Source organism: Miniopterus natalensis, chromosome 1, assembly GCF_054644295.1.
Source record: "Miniopterus natalensis isolate mMinNat1 chromosome 1, mMinNat1.hap1, whole genome shotgun sequence".
Taxonomy (NCBI): domain Eukaryota; kingdom Metazoa; phylum Chordata; class Mammalia; order Chiroptera; family Miniopteridae; genus Miniopterus; species Miniopterus natalensis.
Window position 1 is genome coordinate 177,436,484 of NC_142081.1, and position 15,484 is coordinate 177,451,967.

At 39.2% G+C, this 15,484-nt stretch overlaps 1 protein-coding gene across 1 annotated transcript in view; it reads right to left on the bottom strand.

The window, feature by feature from the left end:
- Positions 1-2,516: 2,516 nt before the first annotated feature.
- Positions 2,517-15,484, bottom strand: part of GRXCR1 (glutaredoxin and cysteine rich domain containing 1) — a 197,063-nt gene continuing 184,095 nt past the window's right edge. The window contains exons 3-4 of the mRNA XM_087816864.1: positions 11,778-11,843; positions 2,517-2,940 (exon numbers count right to left, since the gene is read on the bottom strand). Of these exons, the coding sequence (XP_087672990.1) occupies positions 2,761-2,940; positions 11,778-11,843 (246 nt within the window). The 3' untranslated portion in view covers positions 2,517-2,760. The remainder of the gene's footprint in view (positions 2,941-11,777; positions 11,844-15,484) is intronic.

A 15,484-nucleotide genomic window follows, 5' to 3' on the forward strand; every position in this document is an offset into this window, starting at 1 on the left:
AAACTGACTTGCAACATTGGCAGCTACTGAACTCTCTGCTCAACTCTGGCCTCTTAGCTACTTCTTTCCTTTGTGAAATTGTGACTTATAAAAAGAAATACATATTTGGTCTTCTTACCCTTTTCTAGCACAGAACCCCTAGAAATGCTTATAATTTTCTAAATTATAAAAGCACAAAATTGTCTTTTGTTATGTCAATGAGGTGGCTTTTAGAACTCACCTAAGACGGCCTCCCGTGCCAGGGGAAGCAACCATGTGATTAGAGGGTTAGAACTTTCAGTCCCATTCTGGTCTCTGGGGATGAGAGAGGGACTGGAGGTTGAATCAACTGCCAATGAACAATGATTCAATCAATCACATCTATGTAAGGAAGCCTCCACAAAACTCCAAAGGGACAGGGTCTAGATACTTCCCAGTTGGAAATTTGGGGAGTAATGCACCTGGAGAGGACATGGAAGCTCTGCACCCCTTCCCCATGCCCTGCCCTATACATCTTTTCCATCTGGCTCTTCCTGAGTTATATCCTTTTATAATAAATCTAGTAAGTAAAATGTTTCTCTGAGTTCTGTGAGCTGCTCTAGCAAATTAATTAGACCCAAGGAGGGAATCATGATCTATAGTCAGTCGGTTGGAAACACAGGTAGTATGTGGGGAGGGAGGGCAGTCTTATAGGAATGAGTCCTTAATCTGTGGAATCTGACACTATCTTCAGAAAAATAGTGTCAGAACTGAGTTGAATTGTAGGATACCCAGGTGGTGTCAGAGAATTGCTTGGTCCCAGGATATCACTCTCTATACTTAGGTTAGGAATCATCCAAGGGTTTGAGTGGAATTAATGAGCAGATTTGGGGACTCGTCTTTGGTCCTCTCATTTCTTAGAATTTTCCATTCAATTCCAGGCATGCTGCATCCCCAAATTCCAATATTTATTTTTTCAGGAAGAGTGTGTGAATGTTTACTTTCATCACTTCTATTCAACGTTGTGATGAAAGTCCTAAATAAGGCAAGAAAAAGTCATAAGAATTGGAAAAAATAAAGCTCATTATTTGTAAATAACTCAATTGAAATGTAGAAAATCCAAAGGAATCTACAAACTGCTGAACCTCAAAGTGAAGTTAACAAAGTTGTTAACTTCAAGCTCCTCATACAAAAATTAGAACTATGATACACAAGCAATAGACATTTAAAATATAAAACTAAAATAATGCAACACTATAGTGCAGATATCACGGAGAAATTATAGAAGATTCAAATACATGGACAGATCTACCAGGTTTATGGATTGGGTGACAGCATTTTAAAGATGTCTATAGTTTCAATGCACTTTCTTTATGAGTTATAATCAGTGAAAACTGGGATGTGCTCTCAGAGGATATGCTGGATAAATGTGGGGCTCATTTTGTTTCCCTTTGTCTAGTAATTGAATCCCTTCCCTTTTGTTTCCATTTTCAGTTGCTTCCCACTGCCTTGAACAGTTGTTTATTTTTTTACTATTTTGTTCATGCTAAATGCATTATTAGCTGTAGGCTTAGTCTGCTATAAACTGGTCCACTATTACCAGACTGAAATTCCCCATATTAGATTCCTTACAGATTCTCAGACATACAACTTTCCTCTGACCTCAGAATCTCCACATACACTACCCTTTACCTGAAGCACAATCTCTCCTGCTCTTTGACTAACTAGTTTCCAATTACCCTTCATGTCTGTTTAAGTATCAGTTGCTTAACAGTGTCTTCTTACTATTTTCTAATTCATCTAGGTTGCTCCTCCTGCTGTACATTCCCATAGCACAGTTTCATTTAAGACTCATTCTGCTTATAGATATTTAGTACTTCCTCTCTTCTTAGAGGGTAAACACCATGAAAGCAGAAATTATACTATATACTGTGCCTAGCTGATTAGAAAGTATTTGGTAAATATTTATAGCTTTTTCTAAAACCAAGATATAAAATATTTTGATGACCTTATTACAAATATTGTGAGGGTGATTTATTAAAATCACTGCTAAGGGATTCATCAGAGTACAGATGTGTGTGCATTTCGGTATAGCCAATAATTACAGCAAACCTTCCTCTGTCCGCTTTGCTGTCATTGCCTGCGATGCATTCAATTGGTAGTTCTCTGTGTCCAGCTCAGGAGGGCTATAATAGCAGCCTCTTGGAGGACTTTCTGTGACAATAGCACAAAGCAGATGCTTGAAAAGAAAATAAGTCCAGAGAAGTCTTCTGGCAGCTTTTTTTATCATCACCAAGAAATCCATCTGGTAACATTAATTATTTATCATTAATATCATCTGATCCAAGACTTAATACAAATTCTACAGTCTGAGAATAAATATGATCATATTCTTTCCCACCATCCAGAGCTCTCTTCTTCCCTGATGCTGGGACACACTTTTCAAAGTGTTATACAACTCATCAATAGGGTGACATTGCAGTAGGCACGATTAGATAGACATATTTTGTCTTTTCTTTAGAAAATAAAACCCATTTAGAAAGTCAAACTTTGGATATCTTGGAACGGTACTGGGTAACTCCAATTAGAAATCAGGATCTAGCACAAGGCTTGGCACATCATAGTTGTTAAATAAACACTTATTTAATAAATCAAATAAAATGGTCACAGTAAAAATTCAAAACAAAGTCAATTATAATAAACAAAGTTTATTGATTAATCCATAAACGTGACCATTTTTTAAAAAAGTATAAAGCAAATCATTGCCTCGGCTAATGAGGCTTTCCCTGGCGGAAGCTCGGCCTAACCAGCACAGCTCTTACAGCGCTGAAGACCGTTCTCGTTGCAAGCCGTGCACTTCAGGGCTTTGAAAGAGTCTGTGAAGCAGTTTCGAAACACTGACATCTTGCTCCCATGGCACACGGAGCACGGATGAAAGCCGAAGCCTCCGCAGGAAGGGCACTCGTGTGGATGCTGCACTCTCTGTAGGGTAGCAGGGGGACAAGAGAGAACAGAAAAGGTGTTAGCATGCACAACTCAATCAGCCTTCCTGTCTTTCTGTACTGTTGATGGTCATACAAATAATACTGGCATAATATGGCTATGAATCGGAGTCACTGATCTACATATATGTTACTAGACTTGGGGAAAGCTAGCTGGTTACCTTCGTTGCCTCATTGATGGCCATTAATAGCAGGAGCTTAATTTATAAAGCTTGGTGCATTTTAGGTCAAAGGGCACACACGTAGAGAAATCCATCATATAAAAACACATATTTATGAACCAAACAATTCAGGAGATGGTGATTTGCATTAAAGGAAAATACAGTTAACTTCCTCTCTAGTCTCTTTTAACAGTTTTATGTCTTTGTTTACAAAATAGTATCAATAATAGTGAGTCTGGACAGTCAGAAAACTGAAGGCTGAATTGGGGAGGAGCCCTACCAAAAGGAGATCCAATGTTATGATGCACATATGAATGTGTTCTGTTTTTTAAAAGCACTTCAAATACATTATTATATAGAAACTTCCCTCACCCCTTCCTTCACACATACAAACACCTTTGTAAAGCAGATAACTCAAGCAACTTTTTCTTCATTTTATATTTGAAGAAACAGGCATAAAAATCTTAAGACGTTTACCTAAGTCTGTAAAACTTGGCACAGTGGCTCTCAGCCTTCCTACTTCAAGTAAAGATGAAGAACCTGGATGGCAGGATGATGGTAGCTAGGCAGTGTGCTGAGGATACTATTTTGGAAATCATCCATACACATTTCTATTTGGTTTTTGCGCATGTAACCTTTGCTGGAGTTCACTGGTGACATCCATAAGCAGGGGACAGATTAGGAGCCTTATAAAATGAGTACAGAGAAAAAGTGAGTGGATACCAAGCTTCCGAGTTGCAAAATGGGAATTTGCAGCACGGTCTGAAAGCACAGCTTTGAAGAAAAATGGCTAAAATAAAGCTGGGAAATGTGGGTTCATACACACACATGCACACACACATACTCAGACAAACATACATACAACTTCTCTGGAGATTCACAGTTGCACATGTAAAAGTCTCCAAAAATCCGACTGAAAAAAACAAACCCTGATTAACTGTGTTTAACTCACCATTTCCCCAGCACATACAACTTATAAACTCTTTCCCCAAGAAACAACTGTAATTCTTATGTTTACTACCTTGTGGGATGTACTTTGGGAAACAAACATTAAAGACATGGCTGCCTTAAAATTTATATATTCCCAGACCACTTTTCAGAATCTTGCATTTTTTGCAGGATTCATGTGCAATTATCATTTGACTTAGCTACTGTACCAAGATAGCAAACTCCATATAATAGCTCGTTTTAGTGGCACAGAACTACTTTGATGGAAAGTAATGGCTGCCAATCTGAATGACACAAATAAGGAACTTTGTCAGATTTGTAGAGATTCAAATCTCTTCCACAAGTCAGGTCAAGTAAATTCCCTAAAATAAAATTAATATATAAATACTAAAAGCTAAACTGGCACTTTAAAGGGAATCACAAATGGACCAAGGCCATCCTGAAATAATGGCATCAGAATCTATGCAATGCTACTACGAGATCTGTCTTTTACTCAGAGTTGTTGAAAGGATTCAATGAGTTAATTCATGAAAAATGAATAGAATATTGCTTGGCACATAGTAACCACTCAGTCAAGTTAGTCATTGTTAGCTATTATTTCATTAAGAAATCCTTATTTGAAGGGATTTTTATTAACTGCTGCCTCAAGCTAAATTGCCTGGTCACATGATACGACCATTTTCTAACATTCTTAAAGTTTTATTCACACACTTCTATACTTAGTCTTTTGGTTTAAAGTCTTACGGGACTGTAAATGTGTTTCAATTCATGTGTGAACTCTCATGTCGGAGCAGTGTTGGAAAGATTATGAGGCCACTTCTATTCCTAAGAAAAATTAGCTTTGGTCTTGGAGAGGATGGCTTACATAGCCTGTAGAGTCTATACCCAATTCTCACACTAACCTCATTTTACAAATGAGGAAACAAAGCCTCTGAATGAGTAAAAAAATGTTCAGGTTACAGGGAATTAGAAGAAATTGAAGAACTTTCTTCAAGAGTAAAAGCCATTGTCTTCTCTCTTTAACAGTAGTTTCAATCTTTACATACATCCATTTTTTTAATGGCTTTGTTGATTTCAGAGAGAGGAAGGGAGAGAGAGAGAAACATCAATGATGAGAGTCATTGATCGGCTGCCTCCCGCACGCTCCCTGCTGAGGATGGAGCCTGCAACCCGGGCATATGCCCTGACTGGGTATCAAACCCCAGTCTTCTAGATCCTAGGTTGATGCTCAACTGCTGAGCCACAACAGCCAGGCTACATCCATTTTCCCCCCAAAATAATATATTATGTAGGATTCCCAAATGTAAAACAGTTAAGAGGATAAATGCTATGACTAAAGCAGAAATGGGGGGGGGGAGGCGGGAGGAAGTGGGTCTTGAGGCCACTCCCTAAGCTCCCCTAGTAATCCATCAGCCTTCAGGAATCCCATTCCTGTTACATCATCCAGTACAATCTACTCCATTTGATCTTCTAATAAAAATAAACAGTTGAGTCATTCCTAGCCATCGCCTTCAGAGTCCTTTTGTTACACTAGAACTATGGTTCCATCTTAAAGAGTTCCTTATAAAGAAAAAAGTTCGCTTATATTAGATGCTCCTGTGTCCTAAGTCCAGCACCTCCATAGACAGATTTGCCCTCAAGGAAAAATGTAAAATGAGCTAAGGAATTCGCCCAAACTTAACCAAAGTTCCAGTTGGAGGAAGGAGGAATAACTAAAGTTAACAATAGTCATTACTATCAGCAACAAAACAGATTTCCACTTTCAATGAAGGGTCCCACTATGGGACTTTGACATTCGATCACTAAGGAATCTAGGGTAGCTCGTCAGTGTCCTGGTGTCCAGCAAAGTGAGAATGTGTGCAGAGTTAGTTGAGAATAGCACCCAGAACATGGAATTTACAGCATGTCACTCCTCAGAAAAGTGGTTTGGGCAGAAGTATGCCCCCTTTGGAGTACAATCCAAGAAAAATGAGTGAAAAATTATCCTCCTTTTTATTTCTTTCTTTTCACATATTCTTGATGAAGGACTTTTAAAAAAAATAGATACTCAATGGGCCAGACTTACTCACTCATCCCACAAATATTTTTAGGTGTCCATTTGCCAGTCACTGTGCAAGGCATCAGGGAAACAGATACTTCCCTGTCCTCTTAGCCCCAACCTTAGATCTTTGAAAACGTCCACTCCATACTGCAATCATCTGAACTGAAGCAACAAGAACTCCCAAAGCTCTAACAAACGCCCAACAGACAAAGATACAAGGGCGGAGTTCATAAATGATAGTCAAATAGATTTTTTTTTTGTAGCAACTCAAATTTCAGAAATATAAAGTTTTTGCTGCTATCTAATATAGAAATAAGATGGTAAGATCCATAATCTTCAATGTATCCTTCAAGATCAGGAAATAAACGCACTTCTTATTCTTAACCTCAGAACATCTAACCCTGTTTCAGAAGAGCTTGAAAGTCCCTTAAGTATTCTACCAAAGAGGAGGCAATTTATCTGAGTCTCTGTGACCATAAAGCTCATCCAGATTGTCTATGAAGGAGACATAATCCGTGCAACACATTGTCAGAGTGCACACTTGACATGTAATCATCTCCGGATGATTCAGCTTTGTTTACGTATTTTTCTTTAAACTATAGTCAACATTTTAATTCAGCAAATGCTTGTTAAGTGCCTAATAAACACTCCTCTGTCTGACCAAGCTGCTAATGAACAGTTAGAGATTGTAGCATCCTCAATTTGCTGAGTTGGGAAAGAAGCCACTGAACAAAATGCAGACACAGAGGAAATCTGTAGCTTATGACACTAAACGGATAAGCCTGAATGTATGAGCCTGATTCTCGAACCCAATGGGATATACTGCCATAAACCTACTTAAAAAGATGCTCAAATTTCAGAGAGTGGCAGACTGAGCACATGGCCTGATTTCCCCAATGAGTAGGTGGTGCTCTAGCTCTGAACATGCTGTGGCCACCTCCCCACTGGGAGGGGCCATCATCCAGATGGTGCTTCTCCGGGGAGGGCAAGGACGGGCTTTGACAGCTTCAATGCCTTGTACAGACAGCCTGTGCCATTTCCAGCATCCTCAGTGTTTTGCTGGGCATCTTGCCTCTGTTCTACATGAACAAATAGTCCCCAGCCCTTAGGGAAGAATCAGGCTTTCCAAGAAAAAAAAAAAAGTGCAGAAAATGGACATTATGTTGGTAATCTCACTAGAAATGACAACAAAATGTTTGCTCACATCTTTAAAAAAAAATAGCAAGGCAAAAGTTTACTTAGCTCTTCTCTACCAGCTGAGAACTTGAACCCAGTATCTGCCTAAACAAGGTGTTTGCTAATACACTGCAGGCTTCCTGGCTTCCGCTGTGCGGACACCAGCAGGACCAGCTATCCATCCCAGTTACTGCTTCTGGGGGATTCTTACTCACCTCTTTGCTTCTAATATTTAGTCTGCTTCTTAATAAAAATACACAAACATAACAATAAATAAATTTTACCAAAAAATGGTGTGGTTTTTATTCCTTCTTTTTGCCAAGTATTCTCCTACAGAAAGCAACAATTTTTCTCCTCTTTTTCATCAATTAACTGCTTTCCCTTCTCAAAAACACCTTGGATGAAAAAGCATTCAACTCAAAAATATTAACCGGTGTCTATGATTTGCTAAACCCTGTTCTAGGTCCTAAAAGTGAAGAACAGGACAAAATAGATAAGAGTCTGTGTTAACCTGGATGGGGCTCATATTCTGGTGGGAGGATCCCCTGTGACTGTCTCAGGAGCAGAGCCTCTATTGGTACAGCTGGCCTAATGAACCCATGTCTCATACCAGCTATCACCATATTTCACTTGCTTCTGTTGCCTTTGGCCAGCTTCTCATGTTAGAAGCCATTGACAGTCCTCATCAACGAATCAGACCCACTCAGCTTCCCAGAGCAATTTTCACTTGGGAGAAATGTATTCTAAGATTTTTGGACCAGAAACTTGAAATTATTTGCTGACACCATTTCTCATGGCCCAACTGCAACTGTTAGCTTCTTTCCTCACCACCATCTGGGATTACTACTGAAAACGGGGGCCTGAATTATGAGGACCAGGGCAGTCAAGTCTACTATGTGGCACCCAAGTAACAGCAAATTAAAACGTGGTGGGATCTGTCTGATTTCCCTCTAAAGTTATCACCAAGTTGCACACCTTCCATGATGCCCCACAAGTATCAGAGCCCAGTGTTAAAACCCAGTCTGTTCCCTGGACCTAATACTCTGTCTACCTCCCAGTAAACTTCTCACCTGGGCCTCGGTCCTGCCACATCTGGTCAGATTTCCCAGAAACCTACATGACATTTAATTCCAGAGTGAGGACAGCTTAGAGTCAAGGTTAAGATCATGGCTTTGAAGTCAGGCTGATTAGAATCATGAATCGAACACTCTCGGTCAGGTCTTGTGCACATGATTTAATCCTCTGTGCCTCTGTTACTTTGTCTGCAAAATGGGGACAATAAGAGAACTCACCTTGCAGAGGTGTTGTGAGTTTTCAGACAATATATAAAATGCCAAGAATATTACTTGCTACATAGTAAAGACACCAGTGTTTCCTACCTCATGAATGTTTAACTCCATTGCCAAAAGACAACCGGAAGAATGTAATGGGTTTGGATCTGAATCTTGCATCTGCCTAGCCACCTTGTTTGGCTCTTCCAATTGATTCTCCAGAGCCAGTCTCTTTATTTAGGTTAGTTTATTTCTCTTTATTTAGGTTAGTTTATTTTAAATCCCAGCCCCTTTCACAGGCAGAGTTCAGGGCTTTCATAGATGACTTCAAATTCTCTACCTGTTTGGTCATATGGGCAAAGCAGCTTAACAGAGTTATAGCCCCTACAACTCCTGTAATATTAGAAGCCAGTACCATACCATTCTTTTCAGCATTAAGAATGGTCTTAAATGTTTGTGCCTTATTTATGTCATCAGTACAATGGAGACAGACTTAATGAAACAAAAAAAATCTTCTTTACAAAATTCTTTGAGCTGAGAGAGATGAGTTACATGAATATAGCTCGGTGGTGTTAATAAAGTTGCAGAATTAAAGAATTACAGTCTCAAAAAACTAAAAGCCCACAAATAGCTAAGTCAATCATCCATCTTTAAAAAGAGTAATGAGGGAGATTCTCCCTGTAAGAATCTAAAAGTTATTATTAAACCACAAAAAATACAAACAGTATGATACTGGTACAACAAGAAACAAATAGATGAGTGGAAACTACTAGAGAGCTCAGACAAAGATCCAAGTATATATGGGATTTACTATAATATAAAATTGACACAGCAAAGCAATAATTTATTAGATGATGTTGGGAACCTGGCTCACCATATGTGAAAAAAATGGAATTGGATTTTATATGAATTAAAGACCTAGATGTGAAAAATGATAAAGTTAATATAAGCAAATATGGACAATATCTTTCTGACCTTAAGATGGAAGGGTATTTCATAAGTAAAAATTCAAAAGCACAAAACATAAGGAAAAGTGATGGTTTTGATTATATTAGAGAATTTCTATTGCATGAAAACACCATGAAAGGATCTAAAAAAAGGAAAGAAAACATCCAATAACTAAAACTAACAAAAATTAAGACCTAGAATAGAAGGACCTTCTGAAAATCAACCCAAATAAAGGCAAGTCCAATACATTTAGTGGACGAGGTATAAGAATACACAATTTACAGAAGAAATGGTAAAAATCTAACAAACATACAATGAAATGTCGAAACTCAGTGGTAATCAGAAAAATGTAAATTAAAACAATAAAGCAATATACCTCTATACCTACTCCTTTTGCAAAAATCAGACAACTGTAAATTAGAGAACCCCGTAAAGTAACTGTCAGGAATGTGGGGAGACACACAAAACCTCTTTCTCTACAGGAGGGGGTGTTGGGCGGTGCAACCATTCCGGAAAGACATCTGAAACTTTCTGGAAAACTAAGTACTGTATATGCCTAAGCTCTGATGCAACAACTTCTACTCCCCAAGAAACCCATAGTGAACATGCTCAGGGTTGTTCCTTGCAGCACTGTTTGTTTGATGGAAGGAGCTGGAGGACATCTGGGCACCCGCTAGTGGAAAAGAGGGTAGAGAAAAAAATAGTAGGTGGGCTTCATGGAGTTACACAGTCCAAAGCAGGAGCTACCAGCCATATGTGACTATTTGAATTTAAATCAAGAAAAATCAAATAAATTAAAATATTAGGTCCTCAGTCACACTCAGTACCCAATAGCCACATGCAGCCAGTGGCTACTATTTTGGAGAGTAGAAATATAAACATTTCCATCCCTGAAGAAAGTTCTGTGGAACAGTGTTGTTATGAAGAACTTTGCAGCAGTGAGAAGAAATAGATTAAATGTTCACAGCAATATAGATGTTACCTAAAAACATAGTGCCTAGAGAAAATAATATGAAACAAAATTAGATATATCCCATAACACCATTTATATAAATTAAAAGTGTGCACAGAAAATAATAACACACATTAACCAACTTAACTCACTTAAATAAATGGGTATATATTAACACAAATTAATGTTTTCATGGGGGTGGAAACATAGGTACAAAAGGAAAGAAATTAATTCCATCTATGCAGATTTTCGAGCTGTAAGGAGTTTTAGATTATCAAGTACACACCTGCATTGTGTTTGTCCTTCTGGGCAAGGTCACAATATGAATAAAACATGATGCCTACAACCAAGGAGCATATAGTTCATTTGGGACATGAGTCAAATACCCAAGGAAGAGTAATGTAAAAATCAAAAGACTTTGATAAGCACAGGAATTCGAAGGTGGGAGAGATCAGAAATGGTTTGGGGAAGGAGTGATGCTGCAATGGGGGAGGGAAATGAGGGATTGGAACAACCGTGTTCTAGGCAGACAGAACAGCTGCACGAAGGAATGGAAGTAATAAACCATGAAGAGCTCTTTCTTTCCACTGAGCTGGAAGGAATTGTGGACAATCAAAAACAAGGTCAGCAAAGGGGACTAGACCATGATGAACTATCCACTAGATTCCAGGTAAGCAGACTGCCTAGTCCCCCTGGGAAAGTCCTGGTTCATGTTTGCTGTCCCAGAATAATTCTAAATGCACCCATGCACTCTCAAAGTACCCCAGTTTATATGATAAAATACATGGTCTGCCTACATATAAAGAAAAATAAGCTTAGCAGAGAGCTATTGAGGCTTTCTGGTTGCATACTGATTTGATACATTGAACCTTTGAATAAATATTTCTCTGATGCTGTAATTATCAGTACAGGAACAAAATTTAAATGTGCACTTTTGTAGAAATCAATTTTCTGTAATCTTTAGAAATGATGACCTGGTCTATGAGAAAAATAAAATAATTTAAGCAAAAAATTTTAAATGTGCTTCAAGGCAAGTGTCTGCTTTGAAACATATCATCATCATCTCTATTACAGAGAATTAGGCTCTAACAAAGTGGACTGGAGTTTTCACCTAATACTATGAGGCTGTTAGAAGCTAACACTAAAGCCACTCTAGCAGGAGCAAACTTAATGGCAGGTGACATCAAATGAAAACTGCCACATGTATACTCTTACATATTTGTTAAGAACTTGGGAAAATTCAATTAGGAAAACTCAATTACAATCAGAATGTGTTTAACATTTTGATTACTAAAAATAAGTTGCTAAAAGCACAATTACCTCAATTTTGGTTAAGAGGTCTTGCAGTTCTCCTGATTCATTCATTGACAAAATTTTCTCAGCACCCTATTAACAAGAGAGGGTAGGGGGGAAAGAAAATCCATTTTGTTAGTATTGGAGAAAACAAAGTTCTAGCCAGGAAAGTTTAACCTACAAAATACTAAACATGATTCTTCCCATCAGATCTAAGTAAATTTACAACCAGGAGGCCAAAGAGGAGAAGAAACTTATCTTTCCTTCCACATGTTCCCAACTAGTAAGGCTTACTGGGGGCAAGAGGAAAATGGCCAGCAGGAGGTGAGCCCCGGGAAGCCCACAGCTGTCAGAATAAGTCCAGATGCGAAAGCCTGCAGCACTCCCTTCAGGGTTGTCCAGGGAGCCTGGAGCCAGCTCCGCCATCTGGGAAAGCTGAATTTGCCTCTGAGCAAATTCCAGGCCTGGGCTGTCTCTGCCCCATTCCAAGCAGTCTTGGACATGGCCTTCCTTAGAATCATGCATGTAAAGATAACAGTAGCTAAAATAATAATACAATTAATAACCTCCGACACTAAGCACATACTGTGAGGTAGGCACCCAACATCGTCTAATGTGATGTGGTTGACTATTAATAGCAGAAGTTGAACCTCAGTGAGAGGAAATAAATTCAAGATCACCCAGAAAGGAAGCTGAGTGGGAATTTGAACACAGGCAGGGGGCTGACTCCAGAACCAATGTTTCTAACTTCTAAAACTTCACTGTGAAAGTGAGAATAGAGGCAACGAATGTACTTTCCAACAAACTCATTGTGCTTCCTCTGACTACCCATTTCCTTTCCTTCCCCGTGTCTTCTTACATTCTTCCAGTCTGCTTCCCAACATAGAGTAGTGGAGGGAGAGAAGGAAAACTTGGGGTAATTGTTTCTAACCAAAGGCAGAGACCCCATCTGCCTTGCTCACCCCATATTTCCAGCACCAACTGCTAAATCCACTGTTGATTAATCAACAAGACAGCAAAATATCAGCACACAATACATAGTTTTTGGATTCCTATTTGCAAGGCGGGGTAGAAAACAAAAAGGTCCTAGCTCTTAAGGAGGTTATGATACACTTTCATTTAAACATACAAAAAGGCAACGCACAGGGTGGAATAGAAAATAAGTGCCGAATGAATGATGCAGAAAAGGGGCGAGCTAGGAAATCACATCAGGGGGAACAAAAGATCTGCTTCTTGAGGCTAGTGAAGGATTTCTGAGGTGGGCGGCATTTGATCCGGACCATGAAGACTTGGTGAGGTTTCTAAGGCAGGCTCGGCAATTCCTGTAGTGAGTACAGAAGCCTTTCATTCTGGCTTTCACTTCCCTTTATCTTACCTAATTCATGACATCTTAATCACCATCAGAAATGTCAAACTGATATATTGAAAAGCACTATGAAAAAATACACACAGCTATGGAGAACATATGTAGCCCTACAAGGCAGGTTATATGTTTTATTTGTGGGTAGTTTCTCCAGGAATATAGATGTGACACCCCTAAAGTGAGAACAGAGGTAACGAAATCACCAAAATAAAACATTAAAGTATAAAATGTAGTAATATCTAGTAATATTTTACTGTGGCTACATTCCATTTCTTTTAAGAGTTAGCTGAGCTAAAATGGGAAAAGCCTCTGGAGAATTTGGTATAAGAACCAAAGCAGTAAGGAAACAACACGAGTCATTTTTCTTCAATGAAAAAAATGCGCCACAATAACTCCAAGCAAACTGAATGGGCCACAGAAGCTCTCACATGTCTGCTTCCCAGCTCTTCTCCCAGCGGCCAGAGCTTCGGTCAGCTGTTCAGAATACAATGCATAGGCCAGAAAAGGACTCTCATTACCCCAAATGCATGGAATGTGCTCGGCCTCAGTCAAATAACTCCAGCACCATCACTCTTATGGAAGTAGGCCCCATGTTTCAGGTGAAATGCGGACTTTGCCCACTTCAAGCAGTGTACCGAGAGGCATGGTGATCATTGCTCTTCAAGATACCCACGTGTCTAGTGCACAGATGCTGTGCCAAGTGCTTAAGGTGGAAAAAACTTGGCTCTGTAACAGAGACCTGGAGGTCTCTCTCTCAAATATTGCTACACAACATAACCTCCACCCACAACTCCATCTGGCCAGCCCTCAAATTTTTCCCTTGGGAGGAGCCTCTGGTCTTTGTGTACATGCTGAGCAGAAAGAGTAGCCAAAGACCTCCTTGTATCCCCATAGTACTATGTTCTCACCCTCTGCCTGACCCTGTCCTTGCTGAACCGAAGCACAAGATCCTACAGGCAGACAAGGCGATCAGATGGTGTTTCTCTGCTCCTGAGCAGCAGCAAATGGAGACCTCAGGATCATCGGAAAGTTTCAGGCAAAATTTAGATTCCTCCCATTCTAAGACTTGGGATTTTTACTGGGTAGCTCTCAATCTCTCCTGCTCTGCACTGCATTTACATATTCCCAAGGTCTCATCCTCTACAGTTTTCCATCAAAAGTATCTCGATTATTACTTGGCCGAAAAAGAGACCCTGTGTCCATAAAAGAGTGCATTTCCTTACATATTGATATTTATGGGAAATAATCTTTTCCTGGATGTCATTTGGCTAAGAATATCACTTGTGAGTTTGTTAGCTTTTAAATAGAACCCCACATTCAATTAATCATTCTACTAGCTGGCATCATTTACCGAGACTTCCAGGATACCTATGGAAATATTTCTAGTACATTTTTCAATTGATTCAGAATCATTTTTTCCTGAAAATTAATGCAATCCTGAAAATAATGATAAAAGCAATGTATTCAGCGTATTACAGATATTGGCTCTTTTAATCATCAATGCAAAGTAAGCAATATTATTTCCATTTTTAAAATGAAAAAACTGAAATTTGAAGCGAATAGAGGACATGCCCAGGGCCTTTGCTTAATCAAGACAAGGCCTGGCCAGATCACCAATTCAGGTCTTGCTGACTCCATAATCTATACTCTTTCCATTGTGCCATGAATGCTAACTACTCACTAATACAACATAATTGTATTAATGAAAAAAAATGGTACAGATAACAGGAGACACTTCAGTCTGTAGTGAGAATCACTGTTGAGCAGAAGCCCAAGAAGGCGAATTAAGTGAAAACTCTCACCACAATGACTCCAAACAGAACCAAAGTGCCAGAGGAACACAGGACATCTTAGCTCTTGTCCTTTTATATCTCACTACAATGTCTTTTTCGGTTATTTCTAATACACTGCATATGCCAGGAAAGGACCTATTTCATTATCCTTCCATACATAGAATTAGCTTGATTCTCAAATAGTTCCCACTTTAAAATTCTGAGTAGTGAGCTGTGACATGTGAACAAGCCACTTTATTTTACATGTAACAAATGTTTTGGACAAAGATAAGACAGTCTACATAATCTTTCCTCATATTTGGATCCTCAAGAAGAAACCCATACCTTCAAGGAGTAAGGAAAAGGTGAGAAGAGAGATCAGCCCCCTGGGCTGCCAGAGCACATGCCCATCACTTCCGACGCTTGAATGTGCAAAGCGTGCACCATACTCAGTTATACGGATACCCAATCACTCATTCCCATGGTCAGCACTATTTTGAGCCCCTATCATGGGTTAGACACTGTACTACATGTGAAAGATAAAACAATAAGAAATAAAATGGCTCCCTGTTCCTGAGGGAATATAGTCATTTGGAAGA